Source organism: Condylura cristata, unplaced genomic scaffold, assembly GCF_000260355.1.
Source record: "Condylura cristata isolate star-nosed mole 26May11 unplaced genomic scaffold, ConCri1.0 scaffold00010, whole genome shotgun sequence".
Classification (NCBI taxonomy): Eukaryota; Metazoa; Chordata; class Mammalia; order Eulipotyphla; family Talpidae; genus Condylura; species Condylura cristata.
The window spans coordinates 46,388,263-46,411,170 of NW_004567111.1; the positions used below are offsets into that span (position 1 = coordinate 46,388,263).

General features: G+C 31.1%; 1 protein-coding gene across 1 annotated transcript in view; it reads left to right on the plus strand.

Annotated features, from left to right (window-relative positions):
- NBEA (neurobeachin) overlaps positions 1 to 22,908 on the plus strand; it is a 512,054-nt gene that overhangs the window by 86,364 nt on the left and 402,782 nt on the right. The window contains exons 12-17 of the mRNA XM_012723168.1: positions 13,332 to 13,440; positions 18,165 to 18,317; positions 19,420 to 19,588; positions 20,570 to 20,649; positions 21,344 to 21,406; positions 21,502 to 21,599. Coding sequence (XP_012578622.1) covers positions 13,332 to 13,440; positions 18,165 to 18,317; positions 19,420 to 19,588; positions 20,570 to 20,649; positions 21,344 to 21,406; positions 21,502 to 21,599 — 672 coding nt within the window. The remainder of the gene's footprint in view (positions 1 to 13,331; positions 13,441 to 18,164; positions 18,318 to 19,419; positions 19,589 to 20,569; positions 20,650 to 21,343; positions 21,407 to 21,501; positions 21,600 to 22,908) is intronic.

The following is a 22,908-nucleotide window of genomic DNA, read 5'->3' on the forward strand; positions in this document are numbered from 1 at the left end:
ATTTTATATAAAATATTACACAGCATTAGTCATTACTCTTCATTTGGATTTCTTCTTACCAATGAATTATATAGAATTACTTATTTAAGTAATTAAGTAGGACTTGTAATTTGAATTTCAGTGATAGTAAAAATTGGTTTTGAACTATATTCATTTGCTAGATATGGATAAAAATTGAGCAATGTGTTAAGTCTAATTTTGAAACCAACATCAAGTCACAGAAGTCTGGGAGGGCTTAAGATGAATTTTCTTTGTCTGGTTTTCAGATTTTGTGCAGCTCTCCTTTTGGTGTTTAAATCTCCAGGAAAAAAAAAAGCTTTTTACTGTCTTTTTATTTAACATATACTTAGCATTTATCATGTTATAAAGAAATTAACCAGCAAAAAAGAGTAGGTAAATATTATTTAAATGATTAAATGCTTGTGGTAACATATACAATATCTTCAATGTGATTTATTTTTAAGTAGTAAATTAGGTCAGTGTGTTAACTCTTGTAATATTTCTCAATTCAGAGTAATGTTCATGCACCATGATCACCTCTAGGAATGCCCCAAGTGATCAAATTATTTAGATGCTTGGTCATTACATGGGTAACTGATAGCTTTATATATATATATATATATATATATATATATATATATATATATATACACACACACACACACACACACACATATAGAATCATTTACATACATACACACATACATATATATATGCATATATATGATTCTATATATGATATACATACATACATACACACATGCACACATATAGAATCCTTTAAGTTCAGTGAATATTGAGACAACAACTAAACAAATTTATTGTTCTTTAGATATTCAGTAAGCAATCACTAAAACAAGAAAGTATTCATTTTGTATTTAAGAATGTCTTAATTAAAATTCCATATTTTATTTAATTATCATATATCTTCATTGTAAATAACATACCCATCTCACATTTGCTCTTCCTCCTTTTAAGAACATATGTAATTAAATTCTGCATGTAATACTAAGAAAACAAACAAAAACACCCCTCTCCTTGTGTGACTTAGAATTACTTTTAGAAAAATACATGTTTTCCACTACTAGACACAACTGGTACAAATAATCAAAGGTACATTAAAAGAGGCCTCCCTGGTGATGTGGGGTTAAGTCTCAGCACTATGAAGATAATCTGCAGTCACTGCAGTGTGAGTGCAATCCCTGGCCAGGGAGCTGACCCACATGGCACAGAGACCTTTCCTGAATTGCCCATTGCCCCCTTCAGTAGTGTACTTCAGCCAATCCCCCTGTTCTGTTTCTGTCTTTGGTGAACTCTCACCCCTCTGCACCTCTGGCCTATATCCTAGTTTTTTTTTTATACATACATAAATTCTTGAAATTTTTTTTTTTTTAGAAAAGTACATTAAGAGAGCAGTTGTGGCCCTCCCTTGTGGCACAGTAGGTTAAAGCTTAGTACTGCAAGCTAGCTGCATCTGCTTCAGTGCGGCTCCATCCTGGCCAGGGAGATGATCCACTTGGCCAGGCAGACCTCTCCTGTCTTGCCGGCTGCTCCCCTCAGCAGTGTACTTTGTCGACCTGCCTATTCTGCTCCCCACAGTCTCTGGTGAATCCTCTTACTGTTCCTGCACCTCTGGTCTGTACCCCGGTTCTGTATACGTAAAAAAAATTAAAAAAGAGAGAGAGAACAGTATAGTTATTGGATTGTTGTATCTACTGATATGAGCACAGAATTTTTCTTTTTTAGTCTGTGGGTGTGATGGATTGATATTTATACATTGATATTTGACTATTGATAAAACTTTGTATACCTTAGGAAAACCCAACTTGGTTGTGGTGGAAGAACTACTTTTAGAATGTTTTAGATGATATTTTATGATATTTACATTTGTGTTCATGAGAGGTATTTTTCCACTTTTTGTCTTGGAAAGATAATTACTGATTTCTTTAATACATACAGGCCCATTTAAAACATTTATTTCTTTTCATGTGAATTTTAGTATACTGTGTATTTTTAGGATTGATCTTATTCAGGCTAGGGTATCAAATCTGTGATCATAGAATTATTCATAATGTTTCCTTAATATGCTTTTAATTTCAATAGGATCCATAGTTTTGTCCATTCTTTAAATTCTTACATTAATATTTTGTATTCCTTCCCTTTTTTTCCAACTTGGAAGAGCAACCTTTTGAGCTTTATCTTTTCAAAAAGGAAACTTTCGATTCCATTGAATTTTCTCTATTGATTTTCTTTTTTCAGTTTCATTGAATTGTAATTATTTTTTTCTTTTGCTTGCTTTAGCTTTAATTTACTCATCTTTATATAAAAATGAATAAAAGTGAAAGCTTTTATTATTGGTTTTAGATTTTTCTTTATTTTTCTTACATATGTATTCAGTGCCATAAATTTCCTTGTAAACTGTTTCACTTCATTTCATGAATTTTGATATGCTGCATTTTTATTATAGTTCAATATATTTAAACTCAGTTGAGATTTCTTCTTTGATCTACGTGTTATTGATAAATTTGCTGTTTAATCCCATTTATTATGCAATTTGTCACTTATTTTTCTTATTTTTTTCTAGTTAATTACATTGTGATCTCAGAACAGGTGATATATGATTTCTGTTCTTTTAATTTTTTTTTTAAGATTTATTTATTTATTTGTACAGAACTGGGGTACAGGCCAGAGATGCGGAGGGTGAGAGAATTCACCAGAGACAGAGCAGGGAGCAGAACAGGCAGATCGACAAAGTACACTGCTGAGGGGAGCAGCGGGCGGGTCAGGAGAGGTCTGCCACGCCATGTGGTCGCCTCCGGGGCAGGCGGGAATCGACCTCATGAGGAAGTGGCTTTAGATTCTCAGTGCTGTGCTTTAACCCGCTGCGCCACCAGGGAGGGCCCTTTTAATTTTTTAAGATGTGTTTCATGGCCCAAAATACGGTCTTCTTTATCTTTTTTATTTCTTTCATTAGCACATGGCAGGTTTATTATGAAAAAGGAAAAAAAGAAAGATGCCTGCATAGACACAGATGGGTAGAGAGCTGTGATATGGCAAGACAAAAGATGTTTATAATGTACTTCAATGAAATTATTGTGGAATTTATCTCCCTGGGGTCAGGTTGGTTTATTATTTGATGATTGATAATCTCTTCTGCTGCCACTTAATGGCATTTGTTATTTTCTGAACCCCCACCTGAGAATTGGATACTACAGTTGAGGTTTAGTTTAAGATTATGTTAAGATCATTCCTTCTCCACTTCTGGTTTTTGTCTTTGTGAGACCTTCCTAATTTTCTCTACCCTAAGCTTCATCAAACTCTGTCACTTCCCCTGACCATGTGCAACCCAAAATATTTTGTGGGGTTGAAAGGAGGAGGTTCATCTTCTGTGACTGATACAGATTGGAGTAGGGGATAAGTTGTGTCTCCCTAAGGGACGTGGTATATGGTCTTCCTAATTCTAGTCACTGAACTGACAGGCAGTTGGTCCTTTATGTTGTGTCTGGAAGATAATGTAGGCAGAGTCCAAGACATGAGTTATATCAGCTGGATGTTGTACCTCATGGAGTAGGGGGTTGTAATATAACTGCTTCTAAACAAGAAAAAAAAATGAATGAATGAAATTGATTATTCAAGATCCAAAGAGGACAGTAAGATATGTAGCAGTGGAAAGTTAATATTCTTGGGAAGACTTGAAGTTTTCATGTTGACTGTTAGTTATCCATTATTGTTAACACAGCATTTCTCCTCTGAATCAAGGCATGATCTGTAGGGCTGAATATCTCACTCAGGAGGCAACCTATTTCTTGGGTGATGTTCAGCTAAGAGGAATGCAGATGGGATACCTGCTCCCAGAAAGGGGAGCTATATTAAATCTGGTTTGTTATTTGTAAGGATGACACTCACTCAGGGAGCCCTGGAATGCTGGATCAAGGCATAAAGCTACAAACTCAGCAGGGAATTTGGTTTGCTGTCTACATAGAAATACACTCGCTAGAGAATGGTATATTATTCTCCATCTTTGCTGGTAACAGAAAGAGATCATAAAAGCAGGTCTCTGGTTGGGGAAAATTTGGTGACCTTTAAAATAAAATTAGAAGTAGGAATTACAATGCACTCTCTTAAGTGGAAAGGTTTCACCTGAGTCTGATGAATCCCGGGCTTCATTCCATCCAAATTTAAGGCAGAATGGTTGATAGGAAGATCAGCATAGGGTCCTTTCCAGGCTTCAAGATGACAACACAAATACCTAATTATCAGGAGAGTGGTTATGCAAAAGGATGTTCACTAGATACTATAGCTTTTAAAAATCAAACATGCAAAAATCAAAAATTGGATCTTATCCAATTTGCAGACTAAAGAGGACTACTAATATCAAAAGTTGCTGGAACACATTTTCTCTTCACACTCACTCTAGTTCTGTCAATTGATTACAGTAAAATCCATTTTCAAGACAAGTTTAGTTCTAGTAAACATGGCCAGTTCTTTTACATGAATATACTAAGAACAAAATTTAACTGTTTATTGGCTTTACTGGAACATCCATAAAAATTCTCAGGTTGAGCCCTTTATAGTTTGTCTCTTAGGGCAAGAAACTGCCACATCACTAGATTTTGCGTGTAAATACCTATGTGCCTGGATATGCTAGTTATTGGGGTTTCCTGGTGTTCTGGAGGAGTAACATTACCAGCCCTTTTGGTAGATCTAAAATCTGAAACTAAAATGTTAGGCTGTCCTTTGTTTATGGCTTTGAGATTTGTAGATTCCAAAAAGCTTTTTCGTTCCAAGGTCTCAGCCATCTTACTACTGAGAAAGAGTTGCTGTTGGTTTATGCAAACAAACACATGGCCATCTAGTACTATACTTATAAGTTTTTATATTTAAGGGTAAGATAGAAAAGCACATGTTCCACTTTTGCACACACACACACACTTCTGCAGGTAATACAGCATAGTTCAGAGAGAAGCTTTATAGAAAAGCTTTATAGGCAAAGCATCGTCTATTTTTCCAACAAGATACAGAAATGCTTACGGGATTGATATTGCTCTCTAATATCAAGTCAATTGTAGCTTTAGTTTCCTAGGGCTGGAATCACCAATTTAATCCTGGGAGTATAGAGGAACTCACCCTGTACCTCTCAGGTTTTCAAGACTAGTAAATAATAAATACAAGAAATATCATAGATAGACTTGTACTTTATATACCTCTTAGAATCACAAGAGGGGTCTAGGAATGCTGGGCACTCAGGGCCCCTAACTTTGAATGCTTAAAATGGGTTCTGCTGTTTGCCACAAAAAAGAAAAAAAACATACTGCTAATGTGTATAACTTTAAATAGAAAATTACTTTAATAGAAGTAGTGTCTAACAGATGAAAAATAACATAGTTTCTCAAACACTGAAATTTACCCATCCCCTCATGGATAAGTACCCAACCAAAAAGGGTTGGCCAAACCAGGATCATTGAAGCTCAAAATCTTGCCTTAAGTCTAAGGTATCCTTAGGCAAGGAAATGTAGGAAGGGGCTAAGGGAGCCAGGGAATCTAGAAGAAAGGATCAAAATTAAAATACAAGGCAAGATAAAGCCTGCCATTGTCAGCCTCCCTGGGTCTCTCACCCATGTCTTTTCTAAGTATCTCCTTCTGTGCCTCATAAGTCTTGGTGGAAGCCCAAGGTCAGGAAGCAAGTGGGACTTCTATATATGTCTCTCTGCTCCACTTACCTCCTCCAAGTCTTCTTTCAGTCCTTCTTGAGTCCTTTCTAACTTCCCCTAAAGCTTACCCCTACCCTTTTGCTGGAGTGGGCAACCTGGAACCTCCCCTTTCTATGGAAATTACAAAGTTAAAGTAAGATGGAGTAATTTTTCCATATTGCTTTAGATTCCATGTTTAATTACATGCCTAGGATGAGGGAAGAAAGGAAAGATCAGTACATTTACTATAGAAAACAAATGTATTTCTCTAACACAAAGAGAGAGGTAAATTAGTTTTCCTGCAAAAAACCTTTACATAGAGAAGCTTAGGTAGAAACATCATAAAGCAAAGCTATCTTTGTTGACATAGACCTCATCAATTACTGAACACAGTGAACTCATTTTTATTTAAATGCATTTTAAACATTGAACAAAAGTATTAACACCAGAACATTTTAGCTTTAAAGATATATATGCATTAAATTAAGCCATTAAGTTTTGAACTGGTTCTTATTTACCAAAAAATTCTAGATGGATTTGTTTTGGTCATATTTGAATGTATTTAGGTGACATGATTACTTGTAACATAGAATATAGACTTACTGGAGGTAAAATATAGAGATATAAAGATACAAACATTATTTAATTAAAAACTGGGGCCATGTGGCCATTCCCTGGTGGTACATTGGGGCTAAAACTCAGCATTACAAGCTAGCCGCAGCCTCTTCAGTGTGAGTTCCATCCCCAGCCAGGGAGGAGACCCACATGGCCCAGCAGACCTCTCCTGACCCACCCGCTGCTCCTCTTAGCAGTGTACTTCATCAGTCTGCCTATTCCCCTCTCTGTCCTGGTGAATCATCTCACCACCTCTGCACCTCTGGTCTGCACCCCAGTTCTGTATGCATAAATAAATAAATCTTTAAAAAAATAAACAAAATTGGGGCCATGAGTACTAATAAGTCATTTTGTCAATATTTATGAAGACACATAGAACTCTTACTGATTCAGTTTCTAGCTAGTTTTTACTCAACCTACTACATGGAAATTCTCACATCTAACCATGTCATAGTAAATTTTCCTTTCTGACTTCCTTAACTGAAGTCTTCAGGCAACATTGTCTACTCTGGACTGGCTCTGTTCCCTTTAAGATCACTCTCTTCTCAGAGAAATCCCCCTTAGTGAGGAACGTTGGCATCTGGCAGATTTCTGACCTCTGCAGCAGCATTTGCAATATGTCCTGGGAGGACAGGACTTAACCACCTTTGGCTCAATCATTAAATGCTACCCGACACATGGACACCTAGGCCCATTCCACTCAGATTGTGAAAGTAGAGGATTTGGTGCTATCCGGTGCCAGAAGTTAAGCAGTTCCCTGACTCAAAGATTTAGGTTCCATTGCCCTACTAGGCGCTGAGTCACCAGCAACAGCCACATGTCACCACTAAGAGACCCAATAACTTCTTTATTTTTAGATACAAGGCCCATACCACCAAGACTGTTTGAATAGGTTTGTTGAGAAACCAGAACATCAAAAATACTTGTGGTCACAAGTGCAGAGAATTGGACAAACTGCAACACATTATACTGGTGGGATTGTCAAGTGCTACAGCCACATTTATTATCAAGTTAAATCTGCATTTGCTGTATAGTTCAACTTTTCTACGTGTAAGTGAATATTAGGAACAAATGAGAACTGTGTTTATACAAAAAACATTATGTTAATATTTATAATAGTCTTACTGAGAATTGCTGTAAATTAGAAATGACTCAAATATACGCAGACTGTGGTAATCCATTGGTATGTACTACTCAGTAGTACATTGATGTACTACTCAGCAGCTAAAATGGATAAATTCTTGATGTATACAACTAACTGTATGTATCTCAGAAGCAATATCCTAGTGTCAGGGAGTCTCAAGATATATGGTATATGAGTCCAGAGTCCACTTAAGTGACATTCTTGAAAAATCAAAACTGTTGTGATAGAGAAGAGATAAGTAGCTACTCAATTTTATATGTTGGGGGTATGCAGCTGTGAAGATATAAAAGGATAGCATGACTGATTGTTTCTTATGTGATAGAACTGGTCTGTGTCTTGATTGTGGTGGTAGTTTCTCTTAAAATTCTCTAAAGAAAGAAGTGACTTTTACTGTATGATCATTTAAAACTTACTAATAAAAATAGTAGAAAAATCCTAGGTATGTATAAAGCCTACGTTTTAAATAATTATTTCAGCTTTTTACGTAGTCATTTAGTTGGTATTCTATTTATCTTATATGTGTTAATGCCAGTATTTCTCGGGCATGTGTTAACTATGTTTCCATTAAATAGGCTAGATCTTGGCTGAAAGTAGAGCTAATAGTTGGACGAGTGATTGGCATTTGATCTGCCTGCTATGCCATTTTGACCTTGAGTGGCATTTTAGTTTACATGTATGTATAAATCTGTTACCCTTTCAGATTTTTAACTTCTTAAGTATTAGATAGTTATATTTTTGAAGAAATCATGTATCAGTCCATACATTATACAGAACTACAGGATGGTGCTGTTATGTGTCACCTGGCAAATTTTCATAAAGATCAAATGATATTTAGAATATTGCAAGAGCTTTTTGTTGGTTGGGATTAAATTGAATAATTATTAAAATTTAACATTTATTTACATTGGAACATGTTTAGTAATTACTGACTAGAATATTATTGCTAGCACTTAGCAAAAGGGAGGTTTGAAATATAGTCTTCAATGTGCAAAAAATTAAAGAATATATTGAGTTGATATTGATTTACATGATTTTTTCTATAGTAAGTATATGGTACCTCCTCAGGTATTGTTGCCATAGTATATCTACTGCCTGAAAATCATTAGACTATCACCATAAACTCTTGCTCCCTTCCTTCTTTGTTCTTGTCCTGCCATTTTTCCTTCCTCCTATCCCTCTGGCTGCCTCCATTCCATGGTCAGGATTCAGGGGTCAGTTTTTCAGTTTGGCTTTATCTTTCTAATGTGTTTAGTTTTTAAATAAGCCACATAGACGCCATTTGGTATTTGATTTCACTTACTACCCCTCCCAGGTCTATTCATGTTGCCACAAATGACAATAATTTATCTTTTTTGATAGGTGCATACTATTCTACTGTATATATGTGTGTATACCACATCTTAATCCATTCATCTGTTTGGGAACATTTAGGCTGTTCCCATATCCTGGTTATTGTAAACAGTGCTGTAATGAATATAGGAATGCAAGTTTTCTTTTGAATTAGTGTTTTTGCATTCTTTTGATAGATACCTAGTAGTGGAATTACTGAGTTATGTGGCATATCAATATTGTGTTGAGTAACCACCGTACTTTTTTTCCATAGAGATTGTAATATGTACACATTTTAAAATTTTACTGCCTTCATAAGACAAATTTCAATCACAAGTTTACAAAATTTTACTTTTTTACCTACATTTTGTCAAGTGAAATAGATTAATGAAACATAAAATGGAAATTTTCAACCATATAAAATGTATAAATGTTTAATAATTTATTTTTAATAGGCCCTCTAAACAGTGATCTTAAGTAAACAAGGTATGGTAGCAAGTTAGTCTGTAAGGTTGCCTCTCTCCTTATGAGCATGCAAGAGAAGTTGGAAATTATTAAGGGGACACTTTTCAGCTTAAGTTTAGAAGGAGATTTCTTGTGCTAATCTGTGTATTCCATCTGTTCTTGCATTTTTGTGTGTTGCATTTCACCCTTTCCTTTATTTGGTTCTATAGATAACATGTATTTTACTTATTTCAGCATACAGTTCTCCTTGATACCTCAACTGATGAATGTGGCGGTTCCTGTAGCAGGATTCATTACATAAGTGTAGGATTCATTACATAAGTGTAGGAAGGCAGGAAGGCAGTGTTTTTTGAGATAACATCTTCAAGAATACATTGTCTAAAAGTGACTGTTAAATATATATGCAGTTAGAAACATTTAGTTTGCACTTTTCTAAATTTGAGCTGTGAAGAAATTATTGTGATAGTTTTTTTTTTTTAATCACTGGAAATTGTCTTGGGTGTGAAATTATGTTGGGGGGCAGACTTGAGTTAATTTATTTTCCAATTTCATAACTCTGTGATCATTCTCACTTAGGAAGAGTTTTGTATTGAAATAAATAACATTGAATGTATGGTATTGGATATTTTATGAATTTTAATCACCTCTTATAAGAGTTAAATGTATCCAGTACTATATTTGCCTACTTAGTGACAAAATCAAAAATTTACTCTCATAGTGGTATCTTAAATCTTGTTGTAACTTAATATATTTTTGAATTTATTCTAACATTTATTTTGCATGTAGTGTTTCTTAAGGTATTGAAAACACTTTTCAAAGAAGGAGCAATGTTGAATCTCAGGAGTAATAGTTAATTTTTATATTATTAATTTCATTCTTACTAAAAATATGTTCATTTAACATTCTGTCTGGCTGTCATACATTGCTTGTGTTAGGACAAAACAAATTGAAGAAATTAAAAAAAACAACTTCTAAGAACTGCATTTGAACTTTAGGTTCTATATTCAGTCTCAATCATTTCATTTATAAATTATATCTATCTTTATGATATATTTCATTTTAAGTAATAAATATCTCAAAGATAATAGAACAATTGGGATAACATTACATGAGTTACCTAAATTTTTATTAAAAATTGAGTATTGGATAAAATAATACTAAAATCAAGTAAAAAACTACATATTAATTTTAATGGAACCAAAATGGAACATATACTTTCACTAGAAAGAGAAATTTTATATTCATATATAGTTATTAGATATTCTCAGGTATTTGTGGGCCAAGACTACTGTGGTATACTTTAATGATATGGGCCAGAAAGCTCTGGAAAGATAATAAATATTCTAAGGCATTAGAATTATTATTACACTATTTTTTTTCAGATTTCCTAAGATCTAGCCCTTTATAAATGACACGAAGTAAATTTTAATTCCTAATTTTATTTATGCTCATTAAGAATTGGAAGATGGTGATCATTTTTTAAGAAATAACTATAGATTATTAGTGTTATTTTTCTAACAAGGAGACAGGATTAAAATCCTTTAAACATTCCCAGATAGAATTACTACTTACAGAAAAATGTATTGTTATAGTTCTGTCTATTGAAAAGTTTAGCAATTATATAAGATAAACATCAGTATATTTTTTGTCTACTAAGTATTATATTCCTCTGAAAATCTATATCTAGGTATTGCTACACTTTTCAAAAGAATGTTCTATGTTGTATATCCTAGTTTTGGCTGAGATAGGCACTTGCTTTTTGGATTATCATTTAGATCATCTACAGCTGAACTGATGTGTCTAGAAAGGAAGTGGTATGTAGGAGATATAGGAATGGGCTGAAGTATCCTTTATATTTGCCTTTGTATCTAGGGGAGTTGGAAATAGGCAAGAATGGAGAGAAATTTTGTATGGCAGTACACAGAATTTTGCAAGTTTATTGTGAGCCCTGAAGCAATCCGATGCATTTTAGTTACTGGTAAGTTTGTTAAATTATGTTTGAAAATGTACCTCTGCGAAGATGGCCATCTATTTACTATTACGCCCACCATGTCAAATATATCTATTTTAAAGATTTTTGGAAGAAGGGTTATTGATATTGCATTGGGTTTTAGGTTTAAATTAAAAATGCTTTTGTTAGTGAATATATTTGACTTTTCATTTGTTGTGCTAGAAAGTGAAATTACCATATGGATAGCATAGTCATTTGTTTTAGATTTTGGTTTAACGATAAATTTAATGTTTCTGATTTAATTGGAACTCCACTATGTTTACATATCTGAGTTAATCCATCAGGTATTTGAGAAAGAGTAGTATTTTTTGACATAAAAAAATAAAATCTATGGCATCCTCATATTTTTATATGGTTCTACATAGGAGGGTAATTTATTGTAAGAAAACTATGTTTTGCATTTTTTTTTTCATGGACTATAGTGACCTTTTTAGCGTTTCTTTATGGTAGTGTTGATTGATGTTTAGGACTTATCTTTGCCCTAAGTCACTGACTCATGTGTAGGTAATAATTCCATGAACAGATTAGGATTATGTAATTTCATGCAGTAGTTTTCTTTATTCTTTTCAAACATTTAGGCACAAGTATTATGTGTAGTAGTGTGAAGTAGCTTTGCTACTGATTCACTTAAGATGGGCCAGATTGATAAATAGCTATTCTTTCTTTATAGAAACATTAAAAAATTCCCAAGGGATTCCTTAATAGTTGTTTTTTCTTGTAACTGTCTATGACTTTAGGAAAAAGTAGAAGACCATCATTGATTTGTAATACTACCTTATGTTTTTTTGTGATTTAAGAATATTGGCTAATTAATGTGATTGAATTTTTTGATTTCCTGTAATGAAATACTTTATTTCCATATATACTTTATACTTTCTAGTTGATATATCAATTTTATATTAATGATAATTTTGTGATTTACTTTTATATAGAGATATTTTACTAGTAAGAATAGTCACATTATCAACATTATCAGAGAAATATGTTATTTGTAGGGCTGTTGATATCAGATAAGTTAAAATAACTTCAAAGAATATAATAACTTTAGATTCCTTTTGTATCTTTCAAGTTTTCCTTTTACCAAATTTCCTAATTTCTAGTAGAAGTGAGGACTTGTGCATTAAAAATATAATAAGTTTGTATTTACACTTTCTTGTGAATCTGAATAAACAATTTAGTGTATAGTATACAGCACACTAAATCAAGATCATTTTAATTACTGATAAAATCCGGCAAGTAGCCATTTATTGTTATAAACTACAGTATGCATATATAGTGCAAAATTTATATTTTCTTAATTAGGAATGCTATTGTGTATATTTCTATGTTACTTTGTAAAGGAATACATCATCAAATTTTAAATCAGTGCATTTATCTTTTTTCTGTTCCTTCTTTCACTTAATAGACTTACCTAGTGCTTTATCATTGTCTGGCACATATTTTTGCATGCTTTTATGTGTTTGTGTATACATTGTGTAATTAATTCCCACTTTTTATTTCAATATTACATAAATCATTTTCTTTGCTCTCACAAAGTACTGAGGGCATACATGGACATAAGTAGCATCACATATTTCTCTGGATATTTTTGAAACAAATGCAAGTTGTTTTTGAAAAATAGTTCTAAATGAAAATATGATTAGGCTTTTTCTTTCAAGGCAATATTGTGTACATATTTAAATTTCTCTAAAACTGCATGTTTTGCCAGAGGATATTATTAAAAAAGCCTTTATTGTGGAGAAATGATGTATTTGTGGGCTTGTTTACTTACGTTAGATTTACTTGAAGCAGCAGATATGTATGTATATGTATAGATAAACTTTGAGGTTTTGCCCTGGAATTTAAGAACTATATAGTTAGTATTTTATTTTATGAGATTTAATTTTGAAGAGAGAAAGTAATTTTCTCATGCTTTTGAGAAAAAATATTTTGCATAGAATACTCATTATCAGCAAAATAGAGATTATATTTAAATATGGTTATAATATCCTGTCATAATAAAATATAACATGTACACACTATGTTATAATATACCTTAGATAATTATATAATGAAATTATCTGTACTTTATATGCAGTGCTACTCTTTTGGCATTCCTGGTTGAACTACTTAAAAGTTCAGTAGCCATGCAAGAACAGATGCTGGGTGGAAAAGGCTTTTTAGTTATTGGCTACTTACTTGAAAAGGTAAGTGACATCTGTGTTGATTTTTTTTTTTTTTATAGACTTCATAGGTGATCCCTTTTGGACTTTGCTGAGGCAAATATTGTTTGCTTAGTAGCCTTTTTCTTATTATGCACTTAGCTGTATGCATAGACTTGAATTAACTTGTGCCTTAAAGATCTATATATTTAAGAAATTTTGAGTGAAAATAGATATAAAAATTATTTTATCAACTTTATTATTAAAGTTAGAAAGTATTATTTCTTATAGTTCTTCTTTGCTGCTATGCTATTTTTATGTCCAAAATTTCTTAGAAATTTTATATATTTTATTATATTTAAATGAATTTACTTTTTTTCCCCATCTGTTTTTTTCAATTATAAAGTAAAAAAATGTATCTTTTAATGCAAAAACATTATAATGTACTCTCTGCCCTGCTTATATTTGAATATTTAAAGTAGTTTTTCTTTACTCAGTACATTGTTACACACACTACAGTTGGCTGTAGTATTGTATATTTTTTCCCATTTTGTGCCATTTATATCTCTTTTTTCTGACACCCTTGGCTTAAATCACAACTGTACTGTTATGGTAATGAATGCTGAGTTTATTTGTAGACTCAAAAGACTTTTGTTGTATGAAGCAATTGTTTTTTTTCCCAAAGAAATAATGAGGTGCTTTGATTAGCTTTCTTCTCCTTAATGAACATCTTTCAGTTGCCCTGGAAATGAACCTTTTTTGGAAGTAATAGTGGTGAGAATTCAACTTACCAAAATAAATTTATTTTTTTCCATTAGGATATAATACTCAGAAGGGTTGGAAATTTTTCACCTCTGGTTGGTCTCTTTGAAATTCTTATATCTTGTCTTTTTTGTAAAGATGAGTGTTATTCTTTCTTGAAGGGTTGGTGATGAAGGAGCAATTGATTATCCATTAAATCAGTCCATCATTGGCAGCATTTCTGTATTGAAAATTTTTTTTAAATACTTTTGAGAACTTCATTAAGTCTTATTTTTTAGTCATTGGAAAATATTTTTTGTATCTATAGTATTAATTATTTCTTAGAAATCAGTTGAGATATTAAATTATTACCTCTGATATGAAGTATTACAAAGTGACTGTGTATCATTAATATACCTGAAAAGGTTACCTTTGGGAAATAGCCCTAAGTATACACATAATAGTTTTATGTTCAGCATGATTTTAAATTCGTTCTTCCTCTATCTTAATTAATGTCCTTAAAATCTTACTGTCAGTTCAGGGGATATAAAATATTTCATTGTAGGACTCTGATGGAAGACTAAATGTCTTGGTAGTGAATATCCTTTGATAACCTAAAGTGGGTATCCTGTACATCTAAATCATATACAATGTTATAAATTATTGTTGTCTTGGGAAAAACAACAACAAAAACTTCATTGTAGTTTTTTTAATATATTTTGAATAACATTTATTTCCATATATGTATTTATTGGCAGTCCTTTTTTTCACTTTTCATATAGTATTTTTTATATCTTTTGCTGATCTCCCCTGTTCCCTACAAGATCCTGATAACCTAGGCAACTTGTAATTATTTTTCTCTATTCTATAATATTTCATTTAAGTGTAATCATATATGCCCTTTTGCATATACTTATCTCATTTAGAGTAACATTATAAATTTCATACATGTTGTAGCATAAATCTGAATTTTATTCCTTTAATAGTTGAATAATGTACCATTGAATGCATATACCACCTTTTGTTTATTCAGCTGTCAATAAACATTACTATTTTTTTGTACCTGTTGATTGTCATGAATAATGCTAAGAATATTCACGTATAAGTTTTGTGTGGACATAGGTTTTCCTTTTTCTTGAGTAGATGTACCTATGAGTTGATTTACTGAATCTTATCAAAATTTTTAATTTACCCGTTTGAGAAATTTCCATATTGATTTTGAATGACTGCTCCATTTTACATTCTCATCAACAGTGTGTGAGGTTTCCTTTTTTTCCATATCCATCTCAACGATTGCTTTAGTCTGTCTTTTGGTACTGTAAAATTTATATTTAATCTTAGAGATGGCATATGAATACCATATTACTTAAATTTTATAATTACTTGAAATTTTATACGAAATATTACACATTCAATATTTTATGTTCTGGTCATGTTTAGCTTTTTTTTTTTTTTTTCTTCTTCTTCTCTAGTCATCAAGAGTTCATATTACTAGTGGAGTGTGAAAGGGCATGACCTTTTTTTATCTGCATTCCTGTGATGTCTTATGGTGTTAAACATCATTTCATGTACTTATTTTGCAGATTTTCTTTGTGAAATGTCTATTGTGAACTTCTACCCACTAAGAAAAATTAGAATATTTGTCTTTTTATTATTGAATTCATTTTTTAAATTCTGTATACTAATTCTTTATTAGAAATGTGTTTTGCAAAGATAATTTCCATTCTTTGGATCAAATTATGTTTTAATTTGTATTTGTCTGATACAGACTAAATGAGCATATTCTTATACTTTGCTTTATATTGTTTTGTTACATACTTTTTTAATTTAGATTGTCTGTGATTCTCTTATTGATTGTTAGAAAATCTGTTATGTATCCTGTATAATGAATCCTTAGTTGGAAACATGTCACAAATATCTCTTCTTCTGCCTTTTCCCACCATGTTTTTTAAATATATATATTTTTAAAGATTTATTTATTTGTGCATACAGAACTGGGGTACAGGCCAGAGGCTCAGGGGCGTCGAGAGGCTTCATCAGAGACAGAGTGGGGAGCAGAACAGGCAGATCTACAAAGTACACTGCTGAGGGGAGCAGCAGGCAGGTCAGGAGAGGTCTGCCACGCCATGTGGTTGCCACCGGGGCAGGCGGCAGGCGGGAATCGAACTCATGTGGAAGTGGCTTTAGCTTCTTGGTGCAGTGCTTTAACCCCCTGCGCCACCAGGGAGGGCCCTTTTAAATGTATTTTTGATCACCTACCCCATTATCTATTTTACTGTCTTACTACGTAGTATGTATCCCTGCCTTCCCCTCCCTTAGGATATAAATTCTGTTAGGGTAGGGGATTATTCAGTTTTGTTAATTTCCTCTTTCCACGGTGCAAGAGTGCCTAACCCTTCCCCCCCCCCCAGAAAAAATACACCGTATATATATTTTTTGAGTGACTATGCTGAGTCACTATGTGAAAAATAGAGCTCAGCCTTTAAGGAAAATAAATGAATGTAGGGGTACTATAAGTTTAGGGAGCTTGATAGAAAAAGAGGTAAAGTAAACTGGTATTATATTGGTGAAATATTCGAAGAAAATTTTTTTTTTGGTTTATTGAAAATGATTTTGAATTTTATTTCCTTTGGTGCCTTATATTGTCCTCATTGTTTTTTATTGTCTCCTATCCTAATTCATGCATGTCATTAATTATTACTACATAGTATAGTCATTTTAATTTGTGATTCTTTATGTAGAAATACTAAAATGGGTTTATAAATACATCACATGGGAATAAAGTTGATAAGACAGTTTAATTTCTCTAAGACCTAAATTATGTTTCCTTGGTATATTATCTTTAGTCAGTGGATAATGGGGCTAGAGATATGATGAGACCTTATGAGTAGTAGGTGATTCTTTCCCTAGCAAGGTAGTAAAACCATCGAAAGGATCACTAGTTGAGAAAGAAAATACATATTTAACATTTAAACTTCCATAAGTAGCATTTCCTCTATAATATTTTATGAAAGGTATGTAGTCTAGTATATCTAAAATATTGTCACTTCAACATATTCTAGTTTAAAAGATTAGTAGACACTTTGCATTAATCTTTTTTTTTTTCATTCAAAGTGTTCAAAGTCCAATGTGTACAATGAGTCAGATCACATTGGGCTAGCTACATTTTAAGAGCTCAGTAGCCATTTGAGTAGTGCTACTTTACTGGGTACTGTAGTTTTAAGGCTTGGTATGAGTTTTGGAACGTTTATTATTTATCTAAACACCTTTGGTAATAAATAAATATTGGTAGTAGTAGTTGAAAATTCATGTTGGGGGTATTCAGTTTAAATATAATACATAAATTTATTAAAGCATAAAATATCCAAGAAGATTATATTTATGGAAAAGAGAAGACGGGATTAAATATTTAGCAGTTCTCATGGAAACAGAACAAAGTCATGAAATCCAAGTATTTCTTAGTAGTGAGATCTTTTTCAGTTGATCAAAGAAGATTAAGCCAAATACTCAGATATATTGCATTTGTTGATGTGGAAGTTATCTAACTTTTAAGAAAGGATTCACTTTAAGTTCCTTTTGAATATGTTTGGAGTTAATAAAAGCATTTTTCTTTCCTGGTGTTTTTGTATGTATATTTGAACATGCTTATATAGTATGTTAGTACATTTACTACATTTTAATTTTCTTTTTGTAAAATCTTTTTGTTAGCCAATATCTATAAAAATAGAATAACATATTTTTTACTTATAATTAATTTTACTTCTTTGGCTTGAATTAATAGTTGCACTATATAAGCTATTTATCTGCAGTTCTGAAAAAGACTTAAGACAAATTTATTCAGAGAATGTTAAAATTCTAGCTTCCATAATACAATGAAATTTTGACTAGCAAAACAATAACAAAATTTATATTTAGTCTTAGAGATGGCATATGAATACCATATCACTTACATTTTATCAGAAATATCACACATTTAATATTTTAAATTCTGGGCATTTTTAGCTTTTTTTTTTCTCTTCCTTCTCTAGTCATCAAGAGTTCATATTACTAGAGCTGTCCTGGAGCAGTTTCTATCCTTTGCAAAATATCTTGATGGTTTGTCTCATGGAGCACCCTTGCTGAAGCAGCTTTGTGATCACATTTTATTCAACCCAGCTATCTGGATACATACACCTGCAAAGGTACGCACTTTATTCTTATCAAACTTTAGGGTAATGTTAGACATGTAGTTATTGGATTTAGATTATTCAGTAGAAAACATTTGATTATTATTTCATCTTTTAATCAATCCAAAGTAGCATTGGTAAAATTATTGATATGTAAATATTAAGATAAATGAGAGCATAGTTCAAAATTAAGGTTGATATAATGCTACATTCTGAGGTTTTATATATTATAATTCATACCCTTCCAAGAAAAAGATTTTGGTACCTTGATTATTAAAAGACTAGACAATAGGAAAAAAAAAAAGGTAACTAATGCTATCATATTGTGACTGAAAGTTGTGTATAAAAAGAGATTGTGCCATGATTTCTATTTTTTAAATAATATCTTCTTAATATAATTTTATATAAAATAAATATTTTAGTAATTTCTATACCTGAATTTAGACTTATTCCAATGGAAAGCAATAATGAGAGTTATTTTTCATTAATTTAAAATTCAAAGTTTTAATTTTCTCATGCAACTTCTGTTAAGTAATTACTGTATTATGTATTATTATGTTAATTATTGTGCTAATTTAACAATTAAACAAGGTTTTGAGCTGTCACCTCTGTACTCACATGGCTAATGAGTACAATGTGATACTAATACTCTAACAGCAAGTTAAGAAAATTTGAAATTACATTAACTTTTGGATCTAGGATAAAAAAATGTATATATATTTCCAAATATAATATAGCTGATTGATAATAGTATCTTTCTGTGAAGTAAGATATATACCTTGAGCTTCTGAAATGGACTTGGATTAAGAGCTTTAGTCTAGTTGTCTTTTTAAATAATTTGATCTTATATTATATCCTTGTGAATTTTTGAATTTTTAAAAATTTTTAGCTAATAGCTTTCATTATCTTTAGTAAAATAAATTATATTTGGGATGTATCGATTGTACACGGTTTTCCTTTAAAACATGAATATTTGATTAGGTATTTTTTTACCTTGTAATAAATGTTACTTTCTTCACTTACTAATTTGCATTTAAATTAGAATAGAATATATATTTATAATTTAGCCGGTTGAGGTGTTTTAAATTTATGTTAATGCTATGTTAATATTATGTAGGTTCAGCTTTCCCTATACACATATTTGTCAGCTGAATTTATTGGAACTGCTACCATTTACACCACCATACGCAGAGTAGGAACAGTATTGCAGCTAATGCACACATTAAAATATTACTACTGGGTCATTAATCCTGCTGACAGTAGTGGCATTACACCTAAAGGCCTAGGTAAGTACTGTATTTCCACTGTTCTACTACTATTGTTGTATATTCTAAGAAATAATGTGGTGAACAGATACACATGGTTATGGTTATAAAATTATTATGAACTATTGCCTTTCAAAGTTAATAGACTGGTATATGAAAGTTTCTGTGTGTGTATGTGTGTTGAAGAAGTTCATAGTTTTGTAAAGCTACTTTTGTAATATAGGCAGGTAAAAGTAATTGAAATTCTACCTGTTAGTCTATATGCTTGTGTATCAAAAGATATATTTGTAATATTAAGGGCAGATGAATGGTAAATTATACATGAAGGGGTTGTAGTTTTAAAAGTTATGAAGAAACCAAATCAATCCTATTTGCTTCATGAAAAGTTTGGTGTTAAAGGGCGATAATCATTCTGGCTACATTTTTTAAAAGTATAATCATATATTCAATATGTATTACATATATCACTACATATTCTCATTTTTATTGGTAATTCCATACTTGTAATTAACTACTTTGAAATGTAACTTTTTTGATAGAATTGATATGTATATTTCAACTATTCATAGTAATTTTTATTTAATGACACAAGCATTCATTGAATGTAAACAAAGTATGTAATTGATACATATTCGTTACAAGTAAGAAAAAGCTGCAAATTGAATAACTGCAGTCAAAATTTGGGTCTCTTTCTGCTTATTTTAATTTATGGAAATAAACTTTGAGACAGTTTTTAGATGAAGGTGATATAATTGATGATGGAAGAAATATTGGAAAACTTGTATGTGAGTAGGGAAAGGAAACATAAAGTTAGGTAAAAGTTGTCATATGAATGTTTCTATATATATTTATCAATGATAGGAATTTGTTATAATTTTTTAAAAAGTAATTATTTTCCCCAAATCTTACATTTTGTGATTAATTTGAAGTTGTCCAAAATCAGAAAGTTTATTATCATGAGTTTTTTCCTGTTTTTGTGATTTGTTGTTTATTTTATTATAGATGGTCCTCGGCCATCACAAAAAGAAATTATATCATTACGGGCATTTATGCTTCTTTTTCTAAAACAACTCATTTTAAAGGTAAAATAATTTTACATCTTTTATGGTTGCAATATATTACATGAAAGGAATTATCATTCTTTAAAAGTCATTTTGAAAAAGTTGTAGTAACTACATTTATGAATTGCTTTCACAATTCTGTAAATATTACTAGTAATTTTTGTTGAATTTTAATTTTTGTTAAATATTCTGAGATCTTTAATATCATGGTATATATTTGCAGTGGACAAGGAACATGTGCAATGTTCTTAAGTTCCTAGAAAATGGTGTATATTTGTGTATTTTAATACTGTGTATTTTAATTACAGAATTTTTAAATGTTAAAAAAAAGTAAAAATAAAGTATATAATAATTGGTTTGTAAACTTTAGTGGTTTTGCACTATCTGAAGGAGAGTAAGCTAGAATTATTAAGCAGATAGAAAATAGCAATTTGGATATTGTTAGATGATTAAAATATACTAAATTTTGATGGTAAAGATGAACCAAATACTAGCAACTTTACAAAAATAAGTACAGTTTTCTAAATATTTACTTACTTCAAATTACTTAAATATTTACTTTAATTCAAATATTTAATTTGAATTAAAATGGTTTACAAATTATGAGTAACATACTTTAAAATAAAACATCACTATTTTATAATTATCATTTTGATGCCTAATTGAAGTTAATTATTAGGTTTGAATTAGGTAATACTTTTTTTAAAATATTTAGGATCGTGGAGTCAAGGAAGATGAACTTCAGAGTATATTGAATTACCTACTTACAATGCATGAGGTAGGACATGTCCTGGTTTTTTTATTTTAATTATTTTCTTCAAAGAATTAAAGTATAAGTTTAACTAATAAATGTTGATTATCTTTATTATGCAGGATGAAAATATTCATGATGTGTTACAGTTACTAGTGGCTTTAATGTCAGAACACCCAGCCTCAATGATACCAGCATTTGATCAAAGAAATGGAATAAGGTAGGGATTACAGTAATAATATTAGTGGATTTTAATTGAACATAATTTTTGCTTTATAAGAATTACCTCTATGAAATTTTGAATAAGTATAGCAAAATCTTATAAGAAGTAAATAAGTGGAGAAATTTGCTACTAATTCATAATGAAAGAAGCTGATGAACTATGTGAAAAATATGTTGTGACTCAAAATGAATAATTAAATTCTTTTCCCTATGATAAAAACATTTCAAGTAATGTTTTGTAGGAGAATTCCAATTTCTAGTAATTCATTCAAAATAAGAAATGAACAAAAAGAATGCACTTAGTTTAACTCTGTGGCACTTAAACTGAACTTTTAAAGGTAGTCTTTTGATAAAATAAAGACTGAGCCGACATGCAAAAAAATGTGGTATTTTTATACCCAAAAATCTTTGAAGAAAAGAATAAACAATTATTTGTCTTAACAAAGGTTAGATAATTTTTCAACTGAATGTAGTAAGTATGCTTGAGAAAATGAATTAGGATTCACCTATCTTATTATCTACAATTAAACATTAATTAAATGATTAGCAAGTTCCTATTCAAACCGTTGCAGTCCTGTGTCGATAACTTGTTTCAGAAGAAACTTGTCTAATTGTGAAGAAAATCCTTTTGTGGATATTTGTGGTCACCTTAGATGTTTTCATGTTTTGAAAGTTATAATTTGTATTGACTCATTGTGCATCTTGCAATTTTTTCCCCTCACGTCAAAATTATTCCCAGAGAATATGTGTTCTGTGGAGGTTTTTGAGTTCATATCTGAGTATATTCACAGTTTAGATGTGAGGCTTTCAAGATACATTGCAGTTTGAAATATTACTTCTCATGATTTCCTGAATAATGCTTTTTGAAATGTATACATTTTCTATGTTATATTTTTCTATTACTGATTTTGATTCTTAAAAATTCTGCAAATAGATATAGTTGTAAATACACATTCACTTCAGGAATTGAGGCTTTTGAAAAAAAATCATTCTAAAGTTTACTTCTTCTCATATTTATTCTTTAGCTAATAAATCATAAGAGCAGTATGACGGTATATTTTCTGTTCTAATTTATAAGTAGTTAATGATAAAATAGATGTCATTAACTTTTTGTCAATAGAAGGGTATAAAATAGACTACATTGTCTATTATCAGTTTATCACCTTTAAAATATAACATTTTCAGAAAGTATTGAGTTTTATAAAGTACAACCTCGTTTTATAGACTTACAACTTCCATACCAAAAGCACCTCCTTAAATTCTAGAATTAATTGCAAAATAAGATAGTTACTATTTTTCTTTTCTAC